The sequence below is a fragment of the Diorhabda sublineata genome, chromosome 7 (genome assembly GCF_026230105.1).
Source record: "Diorhabda sublineata isolate icDioSubl1.1 chromosome 7, icDioSubl1.1, whole genome shotgun sequence".
Taxonomy (NCBI): domain Eukaryota; kingdom Metazoa; phylum Arthropoda; class Insecta; order Coleoptera; family Chrysomelidae; genus Diorhabda; species Diorhabda sublineata.
The window spans coordinates 4,783,532-4,807,492 of record NC_079480.1 but is presented as its reverse complement, the minus strand read 5'-3'; the positions used below and the strand labels follow the sequence as shown (position 1 = coordinate 4,807,492).

General features: G+C 32.2%; 1 protein-coding gene across 5 annotated transcripts in view; it reads left to right on the top strand.

Moving 5' to 3' along the window:
* LOC130446818 (collagen alpha-1(XVIII) chain) overlaps nucleotides 1-23,961 on the top strand; it is a 656,494-nt gene that overhangs the window by 395,000 nt on the left and 237,533 nt on the right. For 2 of the 5 annotated variants that reach the window (XM_056783298.1, XM_056783296.1), the window contains exon 2: nucleotides 12,931-13,152. The exons of 1 other annotated variant lie outside the window; for it this stretch is intronic. In XM_056783298.1, the coding sequence (XP_056639276.1) occupies nucleotides 13,003-13,152 (150 nt within the window). In that variant the 5' untranslated portion in view covers nucleotides 12,931-13,002. Of the gene's footprint in view, nucleotides 1-12,854; nucleotides 13,153-23,961 lie in introns of all 5 variants that reach the window. 2 more of the 5 variants (XM_056783297.1, XM_056783295.1) reach the window with 1 other exon arrangement.

The window sequence follows — 23,961 nt, the reverse complement described above, 5'->3', positions numbered from 1 at the left end:
AAAGAATGCTGCTATGCTGCAGTTTCGGTAGGAAGTAACGGTCAAATGTGCTTTGGTTTTGCATGCAGATGTAAGGTAGCGTTTATACTTCAATTTGTTCAAGGACGCGCTTTCCTTGTCAGTTAATTCGTACAATGCAGTGAAAAAGATAAGACCAGCATTAATAATAGCGTGAGTATGTACCATAGGATCTTTGAAAATTTGAATGGTCTTCGTTCGGGTTTGAAAACTCATTTTACCGACTTTGGACGAGGCTGAAGTTGTTCCACACAACAGAATTTGCTAGTGGTTCGTACTTTAAACCGACCATTTCGTATTCCTGAGCGCTCATTTTATCTTTTAATGTCTTGTATATAGAGGTGACAAAATCTGGCATTCAGAAAATGTTTTATAGGTCTGACAATCAGCTAGATTGTGAAAATGTATGATAAAAACTCCCATGATGGTTCACAAAAAAAGTTCTACTAAATATCTGTCGTGGAGTTATGCCTATTAGAATTTTTCGTCGATAATAATGATGAATCTTGGTATTAAATACACTACATTCTCTTAACATAGGGTGGCAAAAACCCAGCGGCTGCATCTAACTGTTTAACATCAAAGAACGTCAAGGCAATTCTCCAATGAGTTTACTACAGAAGTAAATAAACGCTGAATTGCAAAACGAATCGATTGTTTCCAATTAGTATTGGAAGAAGACAGGAAGTCGGTATAAAACTTGTCGAGTAGGTATTAATCCATCGATTTAACGGACACATCTGGGAGCGTAGAATGTTAGGACTGAGATATGAAGAAAGTGAAAATAACCAATCAATTTGAATTATTCCTTTTATATTAGTAAATGTGAGTATTGTCAGTAGATCCCTCAAGTTATTTTCGATGATGTGGACTGTATTTTGTAAAAACGATGAGAATTCGTATTCAAACTAATTATAATCCAATACAGAGTAAACTACTTGTATCCATGTATCCATATATCTACAGTATCTTAATAGAGATATTATGGTCACATGAAAGTGACCTTTAACCCAAACTCTGCTTATTGAGCTTGTTCTTCTCATTATTGCGCTCATAAAATCGTAATTTATATTCTCAAATATTCAATCAGAAATTTTTCAAGAGCTCAATAGTATTTCTAAGTAAAAAATAGTTATTTATGCAACAAGTGAGTAAAATAATACTTTTTTACGAGTACGACGATTTGACGGCAATTCGTACAAGTGAAAAAAGTTATTTCACTCACGAGTCTCATACAAAAATTTTTCTACGTCCGTAGACTTAAAAAATTCGACATAACTCTTATTTATTTTCATTTTGTAGTAGTAATATTAAAAGTACAACTGTCAGCATTATTAATTTGAAGTGAAGAAGAAGTTACAGCATTATTGATATTGGAATTGGCAATATATAATGAGTTCGAAGAAAATAACACCGTTTATAGTTGTATTAGTATTTATTGAATTGTTGGTAGGATCATGAACATTTACATACAATGTTGCTTCAAGTTGAACTAGTTATTTCCGTTAAAACTTTCACTGCGGAATACATTTTGCTTTTTATTGAGTCGCCTACGAAACCCTCTACAATTGTGTTGGATTTTCACCCAACGTTCATCTTTATTTGAATTATATCTCCACTGGAATCCACTAATAGAGACGCCGAAGATCGTCGAAATGTATGCGCAACTTGGTTTTTGCATTTTCCATTTCTATACTGCAAAAAGAAATGATCTGTTTTGACATTTACAAGGTGTTGGTTTTTATATTTTTCATAAATGTTTACTAACTTATCAATTTCTTCACAGGCAAATGATTTATTTTCTAAATATGCAATTAGTTTTGAATATTTACTGATGTCTACGTCGTTACTCACCATCAGGGTGCCTTTCAGTTTTGAATAAGTCGACCAAAGTGTAGAAGACTTCCACATTTTGGATTTTGGATTTCTCAGGAAGAAGATTCATGGTCGCTGCAGTTAATGATTCAACATCTTCTGGTGTGTAGTTAAAACTTCCTTCACTATTACTCCATTACCCATCACTAATAATAACACTCTTTTTAATTAGATACAAAACGGATTTTTTTAAACGAATATCAAAAAATAAAAGTGTGAGAAACGAATTGATATGGGAACAAAAGCGTCCACTGCCCACTATTTTGATAAAACAATTTTATAATTGCGTTCAAAAATGACGCGTGACGGCACTTTTTTACCGCGTGAAAGTTTAAGTATGAAAAAATGATCCGCTACGGTACCTTTTTCACGCCTTTTGACCGATTTAGAAATTACAATCTTTATGAATGCAAATGAATGATATAAAGTGAATATTACAACGGACGTAGAAAAAGATATGGGAATAATTTATTTTGTGTCGTAGAAGATTTAAATTGATAAATAACGGTGTGTGCCTAGGTCAATTAATTATCATGTTTTCTTCGCAAATATTCATGTTTATGATCTTGAAAACAGGCTTCCTGGGAACTTTCGCAATAATGAAGAAGAAATTTAATGCTATTTAACTAAAGGAATAAACGCTGTAATTATAAGACATGGGTTGATTAATTTCAATAAATAAAGTATAAAAAAAGTTTTTGAGGAATTTGCATTCTGCAACAATAATGTGCAATGACATCAAACAATTGGAAAATATTTGATGAAGGTTCACCTAGAGATGTTATTATCTATGGTAATTCTTATTTTTTTTTTTTATTCCATGCTTAGCATACTGATCTGGCCAAATTTCACACAGTAACAATTTATTCTACATTAAAAACTACAACTTTAGTTTTAAATTGAAATGCATAGTTGTAATATACAACTCAATGATTACTAGTAATTTCCTTAGTAAACTTGTTTGTACAATTATTTACTCAGGTATTCGGAATTAATGACAAAGCTGATAAATATGTAGATTACGCAAATTAGCTCATTTCCAAGTGACTGTTGTTTTGACATTTCTTACATTTTGGGGGTATATCATGAGAAACGTGGGGAAAATATGATGTTGTCATTAAAAAACCTTACAAAACCTTACCGTTTAGTAATGAGTTTGAATAATGTGATATTATGAACTGGGTGACATAAAAACTTAAAAAGAGTGAATTTTCCATTGAAGGTGATGACCGATCGGAAAGGCCAGTTTCTGTGTCAGTACCCGAAAATATCGATGCAGTTCATGACATGATTTTATCAGACCGTCGAATTGGGCTAAAACGGATATCTGAAGCTCTGAATATTTCATACGAACGTTTTCATCATATAGTTCACGTCAATTGGGACATGAGAAAAATTGCTGTAAAACGGATCCCCAAATGTTTGAATCTTGACCAAAAGCGTGCAAGTGTAGAAGCATCGCGGTCGATCTGTGCACGATTTGAAAACGATGTAGACTTCTTAAGCCGAATTGTTACTATGGACGAGACTTGTGTACATTTCTACGATCCAGAAACAAAGCAACAATCGATCGAATGGCGACACCCTGGTTCTCCAAGACCTAAGAATTTTCGTGTCCAAAAATCTGCTGCTTCAGTTTTTTGGGATTTCCATGAAGTAATCATGATTGATTTTTTGAATAAGAGTAAAACAATAACTGGAAATTACTATTCGACATTACTGACCACTCTATATATCCTCGTATATAACGGTCGAAGCAACTCGCGGCGTAGCCAATGCAACCAGACTAACACACTTTTCAATTGCAACACTTCAGGTGGGTAAGCTATTTGACAAAATGTGGAAGCACCTTACAAGAAGTTATTCAAATTACTAGTAACTTGAACAGATTCTCTAATCAATGAACATCCTACCAATATCGTTCATCCTTTATATAATCAAGCCATCAAAAATAATCGATTATTATTTTTCATTCGTAACTCGAGGTGATCCTTAAAAAACTACTGTACCTATGGTCTCGTGATTGTTGGTAGATTACGTGTCGTTACTCGTGAAAAATTATTAGTATAATTATTTTCGAAGCTCTGGTGGTATTTCAACTGACTATTCAGTATTCCAGTCACTCACTTCATGTAGGCTATTCAAACAACGTAGTGGGACGCTTCGTATTGATTGATGGTATTTTCTCAAAGTAAAGTCTACAAACTTTTTATATTACCGTCAGCTTAATTATTTTTAGAAAAAAAGTACTTGCTGAATAAAAATAAAAGGAGTTTTCGAGAGATTTTTTTTAGAATCCGAAATGATATGATTAATTTATTTGTTTTATGAAATTTTTTTGTGGTGAAAATAAAGTTGATGAATGTTATCGTTCGAATTAAACTTGTTTTAATGACGGTACCGATAAATACACCTACATTCAATGTTTTAGATGTTATTAAGACGAAAATATAAGTTGAAAACTTCTGATTTCGAAATTTGATTTTACAGAAAATCTACATTTAATGAAAATTAAAAAAAACTTGAAGAACAAATAGATCTATACAAAAACACTTAAGGAAGAAGCGACATAACTAAATAAAATTGAAACTTCAACTTACCTAGTAACAATATCTGTTAATGTCAGTCCAACCAAAAGAAGAAGTATAGAAATTCTATGAGGTAGGTTACAACGATAGACTTCGACTTTATAAAGGAGCATGTACTTCATATCACGACATACATTTTAAAAGACCTTCAGTTGCTAGAGAATAACAATAAGCAGATTTTCTACAAAATTTAATAAAACGGGAAGCGTCAGGTATGCTCCAAAATTTGGAAGACTGGAAATAAGCAACGATTCAAAGCTAGATATTTTTTAATCCCCATGGAACCACTATAGAAATTATTTTACAACATAATATCAGTTGTTTATAATAAAGTTTTTAAAGGGAGAAAATCTGCACTCATACGAACTTTCAGAATGTGATACGGACCAACGTTTGCTATAAAATCTTCATGACGAATTGTGATGATCATCCAAACTTTTTTAATAGTATTCTCAGACAAGGCAACGTTTTAATTGAATGAACTGTAAATCGACACAATTTTCGCTAATGGAATCGGGAAAGTTTCCACTAGATTAAGATAAAACACACCCAGTGCCCCCAAAAAATTGGTGTTTGAACTGGAATCATCGAGGGAAAATTAATTGGTTTTTATTTATTTCGCGTATATTGGGATCATGTTCGTAGTCAGTGCCTAATTGTGGAATTTCCGTACACAAATAATATAAAAAACTTGGATCTCAGTATTTAGTTAAAATAATATGGTTTATCAATACATAATCTCAATGTTCCAAGGTTTATGGATAACCAATTACAAGGAAGGTGGATTTGAGGACATGGATCAATGTAGTAGCCACCTGATCTCTCCTTGTTTTTTGTGGGTACATTCCAAAATCGGGTCAAAGTTAACCGACTAGACAATTTAGAAGATTTAATGGAACAAATTAGATATGAAAAGACGCTTATAACTTTGCAGATGATCATATATCATGTGAATCAGTCCTACCCTGAAGTCAAGTAGTAAGCGGGTCTAGTTTGAACGATTCCTGTAAAAAAATAGTGTGAGAAATCTAGCTTCCTATTCAAAAAAATATTGATGACGTCGTAATTTTGTCAAAAGACGTGAAATACAATAAACTGTTTGACATTTTTTCAAAAATGAACGTTCAATGATTTTTATGGATTACATTATTAGAATAACTGTCACCATTTTAAAAAAAAACACCTCCAAACAACTCATTATCATTTCAATCATAGTGTCATAGGCCGTTTTGACATTCCAATTTCTCTAAAATGATACTCATAACAAGAATAAAAGTTTACAGCTAAAATTAGTGGAAAATGATATTTATAATATGAACAATACAATAAAATAATGTTTAATATGTTAGTTCTTCTTCTCTGATTGCCTTATCGGTTGTGAACGTTGGACTAAGGGTATTCTCTTCTTCTTTACTGCATTTTTGAATAGATCAACAATTGACACTCCAAACCACTGACATAGATTGTGCAAACATGAATGCCATCCCTGTTGCCTCTTTACCATCCATTTTGTCTTGGACAACCAACTGCAAACGACGGTACCTATTTTTCGTGTCTTAGTATGTAGCCAAAATACTCCAGTTCCCGTTTTTTTTCGACAGATTCCAAACTTTTGAAAGTAGCCTCGGCTGTGCTCTACACCATAGAACAAATCAGAAAATATGTAGCACCTGACTAGCCTTGATTTTAGTTGTAAAGAAATATATTTGCTGGTATTTAGTTTCTTCATGTTGTTGAACGCGGCCCGAGCTCGTGCTCGTATTTCTGATGCCTAGTTCCATTTCACGTTTATTGTGGTTACTGTGTCGTAGATGAATCTAATGTTGTTTGCTTCTCTGTTGATTTTTATGTTATCTGATAGTTCTGCAAGTGCTTTTCTAAATATTCAATCGGGATAAATGTTGAATAGGAGAGGTGACAGAATGCAATCCTACATCCACAATTTACCCGCTGAACGAATTACCTACTATTATTTTTGCAGTTTTACTTCAAGTACATATTAGCGGTAATACGTTAGTTACATAAAATAAATTTGTTTTAAAGTAAAATGAATTTTGATGTATAAGGTCGAATGTATAAGAATTAATATTTAAGTTAAGAAGATTGGATCACCTCTGAAAAAGCTTATAGGCTTAAAAGGACGACACTATGTTGAAAATAAAAAAAAAATATTTCATGGTATGGAATTTATTTCGTACGGATTATCAGTTTTATTGTTTCGCCTTCGTATTAGTAGATTTGCAAATATAAATCTGATTTTGAAGAGAAATAAACAATATAAACAACTGTGATATTTTACAAACTGCTCTGTGTATATTGGACATACATAATTCGTTAAAATAACACCAAATTATGGAATTTACTATCTGATCCTAACTATACTTGTCATTTATTTAGCATAATACAAATTTAATGGAATTTTCGAATTGCGATGTTGTATTTTGAAATATATTTAATTAGGAAAATACGTGTTTGTTGTTTTCGGGTTTTAATTACACACACACACACACACACAGAATTCTCATCAAAGAAAAATATGTAATTATGGCTGTTGCATACTATATTATTAGATTGCTTCATTTGCATTGATTATGTGAACATATAATAAAGAGATATATTATGTTAACGAATTGCAAGCTCTATAGTTTCAATTTACCCCACGGATGACAAAATTAATATAAATTATATGAATATTACGGAGGCAGTTCAATAAGTTAGTGCTTTTAAAGTAGAATGCAGCACTGCTCTTGCCAATAGATATTTTGGAGAAAATTATCGTAAATTGTAATTATTCATTGTAAATACTTACAGGAAGTATTAAAACACACTCAATTGAACTGCATACTGTCGTACATTGTGTTACTTTCATAAGAAAAAAATTGAAATGTAGAAAAATTTTGATGGTTAGCCTACAACTTATGCATGATGCATCTGATTCCACACGAGACATTTTCATTAATTCCCATCATTTACATTTGTGGGCAGATGAAAATCCTCAAGGTACAATCTAAACAAGCAATCAACATCGATTTTCTGTTAATATGAGGGCAGTAATAGTGGGTACTAATTTAGAAGGTCTATATTTTTTTATAATGGTCATAGATACTTAGAATGCCTCCAAATTTATTTCCTACCCATTTTATGTGATATTCCTCTAAACAATCGAGAACATATGCAGTTCTTGCACGAAGGAGCCCCTCTCCACTTCCTGAATGATGTAAAAATAAAAAATCGTCTCAATAACGTTTTACTTAATAAGTGGATTGGTCGGGGAGGTCCGTTTGCATGGCCACCACGTTCACCTGAATTAAATACAGTGAATTACTTTTTTGGGCATATCTCTTGGTACATGTACCAAGGAAACATGATGATCGATAAAATAAACTTCCTCTATGACGCTATAAAGCAGAATCTTGGAATGCTCTTCCAAGTTTAAAGATAAATCCTTCGTAGATTCCGTTGAGTATGTATGCAGCAAGGTGCCGATATCGAGGGAGTTTTTTTGTTTTTATTCCAGGCTAATCAACAAGATTTTTGTTTATTTCAATTTTTTCCCTATGTAAGAAACACGATATAAGACAGTACTAGATTCAGCTAGAAATGTATGATTGTGTTCCAATACTTCGTGTGATTATTTTCAACAAATAATTACAATTTATGACAATTTTCTCCAGAATGTCTCTTCATGACGCACGGTTTCCTTGGCATGTACAATGATCTAAATATCTCTAAAAAGTCATTTTTGTTATCTTTAAGTTGACCCGGTAAAAGTTACGGATGGTTAACCATTAGCATGAACAGCCCCTGGTCTTCTTAGGCTTTGATTTCGTAACTTTTTTGGAAATAATGATTGTCTAATAGTCTAACTTTTCAGACAACCCCTGTAGAAGTAGTAATTAGTCGATAAAGCTATTTATTACAGTGGTGAATTCGAAGCGGTTTTGATGATTTTTAAATATTTTAAAAATGTCCCAAAAATTATAAGTTTCCATTGGAATTGAATTGCTTAAAAAAATGGTTTTGCCAGTTGGATCGATATCAATGAAATAGAACTCGTATAAATATCAATTTTAAGATCAATGAACAGTAATAAATTTCTTATTGTTATTCTAATTCACGACTATTCATTGTCAAGGAAACAATTTCTTAGGCAATAAATGGTGATCAATTTGTCTTCTGCAAATATATTGATTCTACTACATACATATGCCTAGTTACAAAGCGGTAACTTGGTTCCTTATTTAACATACTGTTCCGAAAACATTTTTCTTGTGTGCTTTTAATTTAAGTATGTTTCCAATTTGTGAGATAACCTCATACTTTGTGCGGGTTTTGTTGATTCTCTCTCTATGGAATTAAACTTAGAAATTCCTTACCAGCAGCGTATATATTCAGAAATAAACCATTGTCATGAATTTGAATACGTTTCCACCTACACAAATAATAATAAAGTTACGTTTTCCGAAATATCTCCGTAAGCTTGTCTTAATACGAGAATTCTGAACATCATAAATTCACAGATGAGAAGCGAGTTGATAGGAAAAGAATGATCTACTTGATTGATAAAATAAGACATGTCTATGGAAATATGTGACCTTTAATCTGTACAGAATGTGAAAAAGTCGAATGAAATATACGAGACATGCTTTGAAATGAAAAAAAATATTTGTATGAAATGGAAATCTACTTTCCATCACCTTCCACTAATATTGAGGCATTTATTATAGCGTCCACCCAAAGTTCTTTGTCTTTGTCATTTTATCAGGTGATTCCGAAACCTGGTAAGGTATAGGTCAGGATAGCCCAATTTTTGGAGCCGTTGGTGTTATTCCTATTCCTATCGACATGATAAAGGAACTTCGAATATATCCAATCGATTCACCAAGATCGCTTTTGCCCGAAACAGCAAAACCCAAACATTTATTCAACAAGTCCATCTCTTTTCTATCAAATGTCTGGAAACAAAGTTTTCAACCATGTTGATAGGCTTCAAAGAAATTTTCTTGTGCTATGATCTCAATTTCTAATTCAAAACAGACATCTCCAAATCGTATCAACTGTACCAAATAAAAATAATTAGCAGCTCTAGAAACTTTTAAAGTCATCATTGGCGTTGATGGTTTGACGTTTTTTGATATTATATACCCTTTGAGAGAGAGAAAGGTTTTTTTACTTCCATTAAAAATTCCTTATCGGTTTTCGACCACAGAATATGCCGACATAGTTTTTGCTTATGAGTTCTGTAATGGTGCTGATTATAGAAGTTTATTATCACTCTGTATAACTTAAAAAATTGAGAAAAAATCGCAAAAACAGTTTTTAGAATAATATTACCAATATTTTTCAACGTACATGTTTACTTAGCTTTTGGTATACCCTATAAAGATAGTCACTGGTGGAATAAGAAAAAATGTCTTTTAAAATGCCCATTCTGGGTTTTGAATTGGAAAAAATTATTCACAGATAACACAAGATAAATTCTCATTGTTATTTACCAGGATTCATTTTATTACTTGAACTTAGACTATGGTTTCTGTATCTTTTTTAATTCTCATTCATTAACATTTACATCAACAGCAACGGTTCTTAAAAATTGTCATTCATTTAATTTCTTCACTTTGGATTTAATAGTATCATTCAAAACGAAATGGCTTGAACTTTGTTAACTCGTTTCATAACTTTGAAAGTTAATATTCGTTTTTTTACACTCTGAATACGTTTAGTGGCTTTTCGAGAATTTCGGACCATCCGGTGAAAGATTGACCAAGTAAAGCCGATTACTAAAACATTTTACAGCTGATGTAACCATGACAGCCTTCGTAGTCCGATCCTCAAATCCTCGAAATTGGATGAATATTGATTTTCTCTGTAGTTTAACAGAGTTAAATGTGTTATGAGGATTGAAATTGTCAAATCATAACTAGAAATAATCGAAAAGCGCCTTTAATTCACAAAATTTGATATACAAAAGCTGATAAAAATTGAACTTATTTCAATTACATCAAAATCACTTTGAATCGTGACAAAATAATTGACGTGAATCAGTGTATTGGAAGAGATGCTTATTTCTTTCCATGGTACAACCAAGGGTACAGATATTGTCCAAGGGTACAGATATTGTTGTGATAAATTTGACTAATGTTCTAGAAATTGGATTGGCGGGACTTCAAGACGTCAACAATAGCTTTGTTCGCTGGTAAAATGCCGAATTATTAAGATCACATTTGCCCACTTTCAAAAATCTAGTTCACGGGGAGTTAAAGAAAATTCAGGAGTGAGTAGATGTCGTGAAAATAAATTGTTCAATAAAAAAAATTATTATATGACTCCTTGTTTCTAAGTAATAGGCCCTTGAAATTTATAAACTAGAACTTATATTTAAATATATTTTCTAAATTATACATTCTAACATTATGAATTTTAAATGGATGGTTACGGATGTCCATGTAGTGTTTGCCCGAATAAATAATTCTGCACTAGTATCTGAGAACCAGGGGCGGCTCATGCCCAATGGTTAACAGTCCGTAAATTTTACAGGAAGAATTTGTACAATCTAAAGATAGTAAAAATGAATCCTTCCATCTATTTTCTAACAAAAAGGTACCTTTGTTCAACTCATGGAATTTATGGCTCACGGGATATGTAGATTTTTAGATCGTTGTACATGCCAAGGAAACGGTTCACCATAAAGAGACATTCTGAACGAAATTATCACAAATTGTAATTATTTATTAAAAATACACACAGGAGATATTGGAACACAATCAAACATTTCATGGAGAACTAATGTATAAATAAATACATTTGTACTATATACATATCAAAGATCATATTACCGTCATAAGGAGAAACTTGAAAGAGATCAATAGTAATTTTTCATCTAGTAGGTTACTGTCAAATAAGCTACTACGTGATATTCAATTAAAAATCTCGAGCAACTGAATTTGTTAATGTCAGTTTGGTGTCAATCTTTTCGAAATCTGTCACCAATGATTATCACATCGCATTCAAAGTTTCAATATGGTAGAATTTACCTTAAGTAAATAATCAGAAATGCATTTGATATATGGTTTGGCTTTTGGTCACTCGTCAGGTTTTATACGTTTCAAATATCGCTCAGTTGTCAAATTATCTCAGTATCTAATGTGTGAGTTACTGACAGCTGTCATCTCACGTGTGCGAATCCATTTTCAACCTATTACCTCTATATGCTGAGAGCTGTCAGCAACCCTCTAAACCATTCCGTACAACTCCCAAACAATCGCCAACGTTAGGAAGACCGAACAAGGTATATAAAGAAATAGATCAAAATTAGTTCCTCCAAAGAAAAACAAATCTGAGACCTCTTTGTTTTTTTATGAATTGTGACAAATTTTGACTTTGTGAGGATACCTTATATGCTTTATAAATTCTTTTTAAATATGTACTTTTGTTTGTAATTACGCATCGATGTTTGATTGATTTCTTGGGATCAGCATCTATTGAAGCAATTTAAGTACAGGCGCTAGTTCCATCACAAGCTTCTCTGTCTCTCCTATTATTGAGTAATAACTTCCTGTTGTAAGAAATCTCTTCATCAAACGCCAAACAGTATTTTCATTCAATGCAGTATTAGATCACATTTCACTGTACAATGAAACATATAAACTTCATTCTACGTTAAGTTTTGTGATGGAGACATTATCAAAATTTTACATCCTTACAACTTTATATTGCTGAACAGAGGATTAAAATCCCTTTGCAACGAGGTACGACACGACCCCCTATCTAATTTAAAAGGGGGCGCCTATAATTCAGAGAGGGTGCAGGAGGGAATAATATTTTCATACTGTAAATTGTCAATTAAAAAATAGAAATCGACTTGTTTCAGGTTTTTTCACACAATACATAAAAACGGTAAAATAAAATTATTCCATACATATAGACCGCATTGTATATATATTTGTAAATGAAGTATAGTATTAAACACGTGCTCAATTATTTTTACCTACATAGATGTTATACTCTTGTCGAATAATATCTCATTACTTGATATATTATATTATATTATTATTTCCATTATATTTGCTAAGCTATCTAATTACCCACACATAGATTATATGATAATTAAGTTGGAATTTCTGGAACCGTTTGCGATATTCATACTGAATACACTGTTCACACTACCACTACACCAACACTCACAATTAAACTGTCTGGCGCACGTTTCGATAACCAAGTTATCGTCCACAGAAACTGAAGGTAAACAGTTCATTTCAGTCTCTGAGGACGATAACTTGGTTATCAAAACGCGTGTCAGACAGTGTAATTGTGAGTGTTGGTGTAGTGGTGGTGTAAACAGTGTATTCAGTAAGATTAGATGATAATTTTTAGATTAAAAAATACCAACTTTGCCCGTAAGTACTGATCTTTAAAAGCCTTTAATCCTAACTCAATCAAATCATCAAAGCTCTTCAAGATGTTTTGCCGTACCAATACTATACGAGTTGCCATTGTGTTGTAATGTAATCGATTCGACAATATGGCGATGGTGCTTTCTAGTCAGAGCAGACTTCTAGTCGCTCTGTGCTTCACTTTGTTGGTGTTAGCCGGTGCTTTAGCTGTGGGTTCTTTCACGGGGTGGTTCCAACAAGGATTTTCATCTGAACCAGTACCAGCCAAACTGAGACAGGTAAAAATATAATATAGTTACTTGAAATTTTGTTATGATGTTAAATTTGAATATTTGCATGTATAAATCGTATAATATGTGGTTGGAAATGTAATTTATATTGAAACCCAATCTTAAAGAAGTTAATAATTGTTTTCTCATGTGTTCTTCATATCGAAACCACATTAGAATCTATGAGTTGGTAAAAAAGTAATTTCGTTTTTATATTATAAAATAAAACAACTTCATAATTCCGCGTTGATAGAATTTCTAGTCCTTATCATTTTTGAAAGTTTGACTATTCAAAGAATTCTGCAAACTTCTAAATAAATGGTAATCAGATGGCACCAGATCAGGGCTGTATGGAGGATGTGACATCACTTCCCAGCCAAACTGCAATAGTTTCCCACGAATTACTAATGATGTGTGAACCCTTGCATTATCATGGTGGAACAATAAACCTTTCCGATATTCTCTTAATTGATTGCTTCATCCATCTTCATTAATAGTTTAGAGTAAATATCAGAATTAATCATTTGGTTCCTTGGAGCGGGCTCAAAAAACACAATATCTGTGTAATCCCACCAAACTGACAGCATGAGCTTTTTTGTTGTTTTTCAGCTTTCGATGTGGTTTATGCTGGTTCATTGTGTTTACCCCATGATCGTTTTCACACTATGTTATTACACAGAACAGTTTAAGCAGCATATCGCAAATGTTCATTCTTTTCGTTAAATGAATTTATTTCAATTTGTTAGGTACCCAAATATCAAGCTTCTTAACTAGCCCAAGACATTTTGAGTACTTTTTAATTGTTGTGTGCGATACATGTAGCCCCTCTTTTTAACCTGTCGAACAGTTATATAATGATCCTCTCCAATAGTGACTTTAACGCTCTCTATCAGTAAAAAAACGAAAGTACTTAGTTGCCATCCTAGAAGAAGTCTGAATTCGAGAGACTCACTTCTAAGTAACAAAATGAATCGTGTAGAGGAACGTGTATAGATTAAATGAAAAGAGTTCACTCTAACACCAATTCAAAATGGTTCAATGGATAAATGAAAGAATCTGCAGTTTAACATACGGTTTACAGTCGTATTCAGATGAAAATGCGTGTGAAACACCCACAATATCGATACCATCATATTTTAAGCGGGTGTGTACTTTATTAATTACTGTTTATCGGTTTTTTTGGCTCAGGACAAAGAGCCGGAGAACGCGCAAAATCTGTGTAGACACAACAAAGGCTATATTCACGAAATAAGAATTATCACTTCAAAAATCATTTTTAAAAAACAGTTTTGGTCTATAGCGATTATCGCTACTTCGCAAAACTTAGCCACTTGGATGGTGACCGATTTTCTTTCGTTAATAAAGTCACATGTGCGGAAAATCAGTCTTCTGCATAGGCTGAACAATCTTTCTCTCCAGATGTATTGCTAAAACGAAAGAACAATGATGGGATAAATGTACTAACCCTAATAGAGAGTATATTGAAAAATAAAAAAGATGTCTGTATTGAAATACCCTCGTATCAGTCCATAGAGAAAAGAAAATCTTGCAAAAATAATCAGACAAACTCATAAAGGAGATGAAAACTTTAATTTTTGTTTTTTTTTTGTAATTCACATTTAAACCGCCCATCTATCATTCTATTTTGAAAAGTTTAAGTCCACTTAAAACTTTCCGGATGACCCTAGATATGGACCAAGAAACTGAAGCAACTACTTTGGAAATAAAGTTAGTCCAGTTTAAGTTAATACAACATCAGCGAGATTTATAAGGACATTATCTTTCAAACACAGTCTTGTGAAGGAAAATGTGTGTGGGATGGTGAGATAGTTTTGTCTACGTAGTATAATTTATGGTTATATTTTTGTACCATACGCTTCCAGTCAATATGCTTTTAAATTTACATAACAAAAGTAGGGTTAACTAAATCATTTGCTAGGGAAAAATGTAGATGAATTCATTACGTACGTAATAGAAAAAGGAAAATCGGTTATTCATAATTTTAACTGCCCATTACGGCATGCACTACCATAACAAGTATCAAAAAATCAGTCATTTTGATACTGATGTGAAAGTAATGAATCTCAATCAAATACAATTTTTTGTGTAATTAGTAGAAATAATCGTTACGACGAATATTCCAAAGGTGGTCCTACGAATTGGTAATTGAAAATTAAATTTGACTTTTAACCTTTTTCTGGCAAAACACTTTTGATAAAAATATTGATATATAGTGTGAATAGAGCTGATTTTTTTGCACTATGACTAGATTTTATATAAGTAGGTACATATATATGTAATTCACAAAAATAACATAATATTTAGTCTATCAACCGAGTGTTCTCTAGGCTAAATTAAAATTACACTTTATAAACTAGTTTATATCGTTAGTAGATTCACACTCGTGTAACGTTGAAAGCAGAATATTTGACTAAAGACTGTGGAGTTGCAGCAGAAAATCTCTCTTTAGAGTTCATCCGGTTTGGAATCTGAGGTTTCCTGACTAGTATTTATTATTACTGGCACAATATCTATCTATCTATCTATATAATTGTTTTAATTCAATATTCTTCGAGAAAAGTAGTTGTTTTCCCCTTTGAAGAAGAGCAGAATACATTTTCGAAATTATTTCGGAGGTGAATAGTAGAAATCCTCTATTTTGATATACTTTGCACACCTCATTCACCATCGAAATCTATTTTATCGGCGACCAATGGTTCCCAGTTGGAAGTGAGGATAACGCCACTTAGCATTCGCCGGAAAATGCTTAACTACATGTATCAAATACGACGCTCTTTGACGTTGTCTTCAGTTCGGGTCTCAAGCCCGAACGAGGGATGTTACACTGTTCTAATGAGACGTAATAACGTCGAAACTAGTAGTTACACCTTCTCCTTGCAATGGCTAGCCATTGGGGATGTTAATATCGACAAAAGAGGTATTAGCCAGGAAAGTAGCTATTTTTCTCTTTGAAGAACGGCGGAATACATTTTCGGAATATTAATTTTCGAAATTATTTCAGAGGGGTACAGTAGAAATACTTCATTTTGATACATTTTGCACACCTCATTTACCACCTCAGACAAAGTGTGAGGATTACCACTACGAGCGCGAGAACTTTCTTTACCTCGATGATAGTGACATTTCAAGTTATGTGTTCTTTTTTGTTGATCTTTGGTGATAGTGACACTTTACTGCTAAGTGCGCTAGAACTTTTCTCACTTTGATCAATCACAATTGAAGATGCCTAGGATAAGTCAACCTGATTTAGGTCGTCGCAGTCAATCATATGTGCGAAGAGCTACCTCACGTACTAACCGTACTGACTACCAGAGAGAGACAAATCAAGAAAATACAAAGGAGAGAATGTCTTGATCCCGCGTATACCGATGACTCCAACGGATTTACCATTCGATTTTAAACGCTTACAATAAAGCTCTAGTCCAGTCGTTGGGAGTTTGTGAAATCAACTTGAAGTTTCCCTGTTTCGCGCATGGACAAGTATATGTCGCGTGTTTGAGCGTCAGAAAACCGTCATCTTTGTTTATTTGCGCACTATAAAACAAAACAAAAAATATAGTTTATCAGAAAGCTTTAAATTGATTAACAGACTGTACCATAACTGTGTGTGTCTGTCAATATCAAATTCAAACCTTATAAATAGCCAGTTTTTCAGGAAAACTTTGTTTTGTGAGTAAGCAACATCATATTTAACAACAACAACACAAGTTGATAGATTGCGTAAACCAATCTCGAATTATTTTGTTGGTGTGTTAACACAATTATCCTACACATTTGCACTACACTTTTTTCCATATATTCAAGACCCTTTCATCACCATCTACCAATATACTTATCATAACATATCTTGCAGTTGGCCCAAATAAGTTCAATAGCATTAAATTTGAAAGACTGGGGAAGTAGCCTTAAGAATTCTTGATTATGTTTCCGGAAGAATTCATCAATGACATATACATTTCCTATTCGCTTTATTTTAGCATTTTGTAATAGTTCAAGTCTTGAGAGGTACTTCCAATACAAAGAATTTCCGTATTCTTCAGTATTATTTCATTTATGGTTTTCACATGTATTTCTGGAAAATAAAAAGTTTAAAACCTAGACTCACTTTAAATCACTAATTTTCTAAGAATTTCAGATAATATACTATGAGCAAGTGATGAAAAATCACAATATATAAATAATTCTACATGCACTATGATATGAAATCCTAATTTTCCTAAAGTTTATTTTAAGATATTCCTTACTGCCATTTTGGTTCCGTCTGGTACATCCTCTGTTTTTAGTTTTAATCGAGATGTCCGACTAAATGGTTTTGGGAGATTTTGATTATTTTCCTATCTTTTTTCGACAAAGTATACCGCTTTTCCTGATATTTTCAGCGCAATTGCCACTCTCTGAAATATATAATATATATAGAAATGTCCTTAAATAGATTTTAACTGAAAACGTTCGCCGTTGTTTCTTTCCATTTAAAAATATTCAATCAAATTTATAACAAACTCCTGTACTCATGAATTAATTTGTTTTCCAGCTATTTTAATGAAAATAACAAGACACTTATTTGATGCAATTTTGAGAATTCTACACTCCTTTTCGAATTGTAAAAAGTTATAAATACCATTTACCACTAACATAAGCATTTTGTGTATTATAAAATATCAAAAGTTTACAAGTTGATGATGTATTATATTTGTACTTAGCGATGTAAAATTGAATGAAAAATTAAATTATTTATTGAATGATCTAATTTTAACAATAGATATTTTCCGATAAATTTTTCATTTCACCAAAAAAAATACACTTCTCAAATTGCATTTATCCCCTATACAAATGCAATTTTCATTTCTTACTCATAATTCTCTCTCACAAATTTTCCCGAATAGAATGATCACTGCTTAGAAATTTTGTGCCTTATTTCCTCTACCATTTAATACCCTATTACTTTGGAAACCAACTCCATTTCATTCAATCATGCTTCATTCAATCGTCTCATTACAATTCAAAGAATCTTTAGTCATTCTTTGTTCTCAATGGGATGAAACAAAGTAAATTTTTTATTCCAAACCAGATAGTAGAGTAAAAAGAACCAACATTTTCCAAAATTTTTATTTCTGACCCTTGTCTTCACCATAAAAATAGTAGACTTTTAAAAAATATGACAATAAATAGTTTTTAGTAGTGTATGATTTTCTGGTCTCTATGATTTCATGAGTTTTTCACATTTCATTTGTTGTTTCCAATAGTATGGTTTCAGAAACGAAGTATATTGTTGAAAATTTCTGTTTTCCAGCATTTATTTCACTGCATTATTATAAATTATCTTCAATGGATTAAAAAATTGAACTCTCTAATCCGTTAGATTGATCGAAATGAAACAAAATTAGAATTTAATGAAATTTCTCATTCAATTACTAGTTGTTGAAGTAATTATTAAATACTCTTTTTTTGAAGAGGCAACTGAATTATTTCCATAAAACTTTTGCAAATGTGTCTTATTGATATAATTTGTATTGATGGAATAAGGAATTGAAATGAGATAAATTTTAGAACAAATGTCACTGTAATACCGAAATTCGCAAAGAACCATTTCAGATATTAGCTTAATATCTCGGTAAAGAGATCGTTCCATATATCTTTCTATGAATGGAGAAGATAAATCTTAATAATTTCGCTTTCGTGCTTGTCAGGGTATCCATTAATCCCAAACAACTATTTATGAAAGTTGGTGAATGCATATCTATATCACCTGAGGTTGACAAACCATCTGTTTGGTTCCAGTTTTTCCACAACAATTATTCATAAATTACTTCATCTGTTGTTTGTTTTTCATTCTCCATCCTTGTGTGGTTATCCTAATAGAGTGTTATTTCTTATTTTTATTTGGTCTGTTGAAAAGCAAGAAATTAAATTAGTAATTTGTAGACAAAAGCTTGTAAAAACTGAAAACTTATATAAAAATAATTAAATAAAGATATAAATAAAACAAAATTTCAATATACAGAAGAAAACCACAATGAGTAACAAGCTTATAGGCAATAATTAGTAAATAAGTACGCCCAGCAAATATCCCCACAAATTATTGCGGAATGCAGGAAAAGATGTTATCGATTTGATTTCAATTGGCAAGTGATTGTGCATTTCTTTGCAATGTGAAATGATGAGCCCTCAAAGTAGGTAGTAAGAGGTCGTGCTCCACGTTCCTAAGTGGATAGCAGTGTAACGACTTTCCTGAAATTGGGGAAGCGTGCTTATGAATTAGGCAAACGGATTCAAACATGATTAAGGAAAGAAGAGTCAGAATTTATAATCTTTTGAAAAAGTCCCTGCAGTAAGCCCTGCTGTTTGGTCCCAGTAAATATCTGACAACTTTCCTTTGTAGTTTGATGACTCGCTCAAATTGAGTCGCACCACACGTACTAAAAAAGGGAAGGGCATATCGGAGACTGCTCATGATGTGGATAAGTCCAGTTCTTTGGAAACTGATCTCAGCGTAAAAAAAGGAGGAACTTAATTTTTTAAATTAGGTGGCAATATGTAACTCCCATTTTAACGAATTATCCGCAAGAAACCCTAAGTATTTTACAGATTCAACGACGTCAATGGTGATGTGATTGATGTGATGTGATGTGATTTTACCTAAGCAAATATCATCTAAAACGAATATCTAGGTAGAAACATGGTGAATTTTCTTGTGTCTACCAAATTGATTACTTGATACATTCATACTGACCATACTGTTTACACTACCATTACACCATTACTTGCAATTGAAGACTGAGGCTGAACTAAAATTTTTGTGTGTAGAGTTATTTGTTAGTTCTTGTTGTAACTGATGTTTCGACTACCTCTCTATAATTATAATACTTAAGAATGTTCTGTATTCCTTTTTCGGTTCTCTTAATACTTATGGATATTTGACATAAATTTAGGAATACTCCTCGTACAAACACAATTTTAGCTGCGTAACAATAAGGAGATATGTTTTTATAAGGCTGAATTTAAATTGATATTTGTCTTGGCTGAAAAATTAGCACTACTTAGGAGAAGTTATAAAACAATTCATTTTCACAGTCGGAAAGAGAAAAGTAACTTCTGTGTATAATATGAATGTTAAACCAGACATAATCAATCATTCTGCCCTATTTTATTTATTCATAAATTTAATCACGGTGTATTTACAGGTATTTCAATGATAAAATGTAAATGAGAAGAATGAAAAAATACTACCGAATAATTAGGTATTTCGTTTGTGTTTGAAGAATTAGCTTTAGATATTGCCATTTTTAATGAATAGCTAATAATTTCTAATAGAGAACTATATCAATCAAATTCACTCTTAAAAACTGAAAGTATTATAGATCAACGTACTACGTACTATTTTTGCTGTCAGTTGACGTCAAATTACTTTATTACTCACACAACAGTGCATTTAACAAATAAAAAATATTTAAAATAAAATATACAATTCGGACCATATTATGGAATAAATAGAATTTTTGTGTTATTATGTACTATGTTAAAAAACCTTAGTAGAAACAGGTAGATTTTTATTCTTAAATTAACAATTTATTTAGTCCAACATTCTAATTTTTTGAGCAATTAATTTGTTATCGACCTCCCACTCCATTCGAGAAATTCAATAAAACCTCGGAATGTATTCAAAATCGTCCTCTACACTTCAAAGTGTTCAAATCAAAGTAAATTTTAGTAAGTTTGTGGTGATATTATTCTTTATATTCGCTGGTAAGTTTTTCAAATATCTTTTTAACTAAACTTATTATAGTGCTCAACGAAAATTCCATTTTTCTCTTTCAATTTTATTTTAAGAAAATGTTGTATAATAGTTTCCTTGTAAACTCGTGTTTCCTATTTATTTGGGGTTCAGAATAAATAGAATAGAACAGATTCCTGTATTTAAAAAATATATTAATTCAGTTCTTTCATGTGCTATAGCGTGAGCTCTTTTTTTGAGAATATTAGTTTACATTCTAACAAAGAAAAATTTGCCTCATGACTTAAGGTCTTTATAGAAATCATGTTTGTATTTTTACTCGAGGGTAACTCTCACCCGTCTTTGTCCTATTGATTTTGATGTTGCAACCATTTTTGTAATGGATAAAAACCGCGAATGAAAAAATCAACAGACGGTGACATTACAAGGCTATTGTGAGTTTATGATTTCGAAGGCAGACATTATTTCTTTCTCCGAACAAAACGTAGAAAAGTAGAAAAAAACTACGCATCTTAGTTGGTATTTGCGAAAGATAAAAGAGATATCATAAGAGAATATTGGCAAAAAATTCAGATAAATGACTAAAATAAACTGTGTACGACTCGTGTAATAGGGAAATATGATTGAATTTATTGCATTTCTAGTTTTCGACAAAGAGTTATGACCACCGAACGTATTCCTATTGACAGGTGTACTTTCGGTGAATACCTGAATTGATGACGCTTACTTCGTTTACGGATGTGTGCGATGATATGGAAAAAGTTTTTTTTTCATAGAAAATACGAGAACTTATGAGACAGTGACAAACAAAAAAAAACTTTAATGGCCACTTGTACTGTAAGGATAACAATTGTTTAAACTTTAACACCGGATTAATCCTGTTTTATTATTTGCATCATATGTTAGACCAAGTTGTAGTCTTTAAACTATCATTCAATCAAACCCTCGAAATAGGGAGATTAATCTGATTTAATTTTCAGTTTAACAGTTTATAACCTATAATTTAGGTAATTTAGTGTTGAAAAACACAGCAGAAGTAATAATTATCGCTATAGGTATAACACAATATTATTGTTTCTTTTCTCATAAGTAATAAGAAATTCTTTTGGTTTATTGTGTTGAAAGAAATTAAAAAATCGCAGCAGTAAAAGCTGCAGAGGACATAATATGAAGATGATCTTGATTTTCTGGAGATTGTAGATTAGGGATTTCCCAGGAGAGTGTATAATAGAACGAGCCAGTTTACAAATATAGATAATATTACCTTTTTTATAAGGTTCGGATTTTAAAAGCCAACATTTTGGACGTTTGGAATTTCATAATGACTTGTAAGTTTGTATTGGATATATGTATCGTCAAAAACATGTATTAGGGAGGCTTATTCTGGATTTATGCAGCAAAAACTAGAATAAAATAACATAAACAAAAAATAGCTTATCATAATTGCATTTTCTAATCAGCTGGTTTCCATTCATCTAATATCTAATAATTTGCTACTGCCTAATTTTTGTGGATGTGTTGTTTTTCCTTTTATATTGTCATGGTATATACATATCAAATGTTCAAAAAATGAAATCTTCTATGCTGAGTTTTTTTCTTTCTTTGTTTGTTTGTTCGTTATTTTATTTTCGATAACGTTTTTGAATTTTGTGATAATATTAATTAGATGAATCATCATCGTCATCATAAAAATTTGTAACAAAAGAAAGAAACTCTTAAAATAGAAACAAAAACTGCTTGAATAACCTTAAAATGTATGATTTGAAGATTGGTGTTTGTGCCATTCATCATGAAGAAATAAAAAAAATCGAAACGGATATAAAATAATAGATCTTTGTATGATTAATGATAAAAATATTGTTTTAAAAGAAATGTATTCTTAAATTCTCAAGGAAAGTGATTAGTAGTAGGACTAGACATAGAAAATAGAAATATGGGTTAATTGACATTCAAATTAGAGAACATGAAATAAGCAAAATCACTATCTCTTGACACTCAAATAAACCTCGTAGTATTAATCAACCAGTAGTTCTAATTAACATTACAGAAGTTGCAAGTACGAGGATGGTCTTAGAAGTACCTGGTCCAACAAATGAAACACACAAATTTTAAAAAAAATGTGAGCAAAATGAAAACACACATTCGTCGGACAATCTGATTTCTCAAATTTTTCATTTTACACGGGTATGCCGTTCGTTCATTTCCGTGTCGAAAATGTTCGCAATTTGAAATTTTGAAAGGAGAAACTGTATGAAATTGTCATATTTTATACAGGATGTCCTGAAACACTTTTACTTTTTTTTTCACAAAAAATTTGAAACTAGTGTTGCGGATCCTTCGCTACGTCTTTTAATATTTTGTACAGGAACTGAAGAGTCTGATGTTATCGAGTATTTTCCAATAAGGACTTGACATCGTTTTTTCAAAATTAACTGAAAACCATTCGAGATATTTCAAAAACTTTATTATCGGGTTGAAGTACATTCAAAACATTTATGAATGGAACTCAACTTCGGTCATATCACCACCGCGGGCACGTTTGCAGCGGTTGATTCGTTGGACCCAATTCTCCATGACTTGGTCACACAACGGCTGCTATTTCGCGTTCAATGTTGGCTTTGAGCTTTTTCAACGTCGTCGGCTTATTAGCATGGACCAATGACTTGACATAGCCCCAAAGAAAAAAATCTAGAGGCTGTGTGGCTTGTGGCGTCATCCTGTTGGAACCATATGCTGTTCAAGTCCATATATTCCAATTCCAAACGATCACCATTCACAGTAATGTGGCGACCACTATCGTCGACGAAATAATATTGCCCTATGACGCCGCCGGCATGCAAACGGCACCAAACAGTTATCTTTTGTGGATGAAGCATTATCATTAAGCAAATGTGGATTTTCATTCGTCCAATACCGCATATTTTGTTTATTGATAAACCTATTGAGCCATAAATGAGCTTCGTCACTGGAGATGATTTTGCGATGAAATTGATCATCTTGGCGCATTTTTCCCAAAGCCCAATCGGAGATCGTACGTCGCTTCGAATGGTCCATCGGCTTCAATT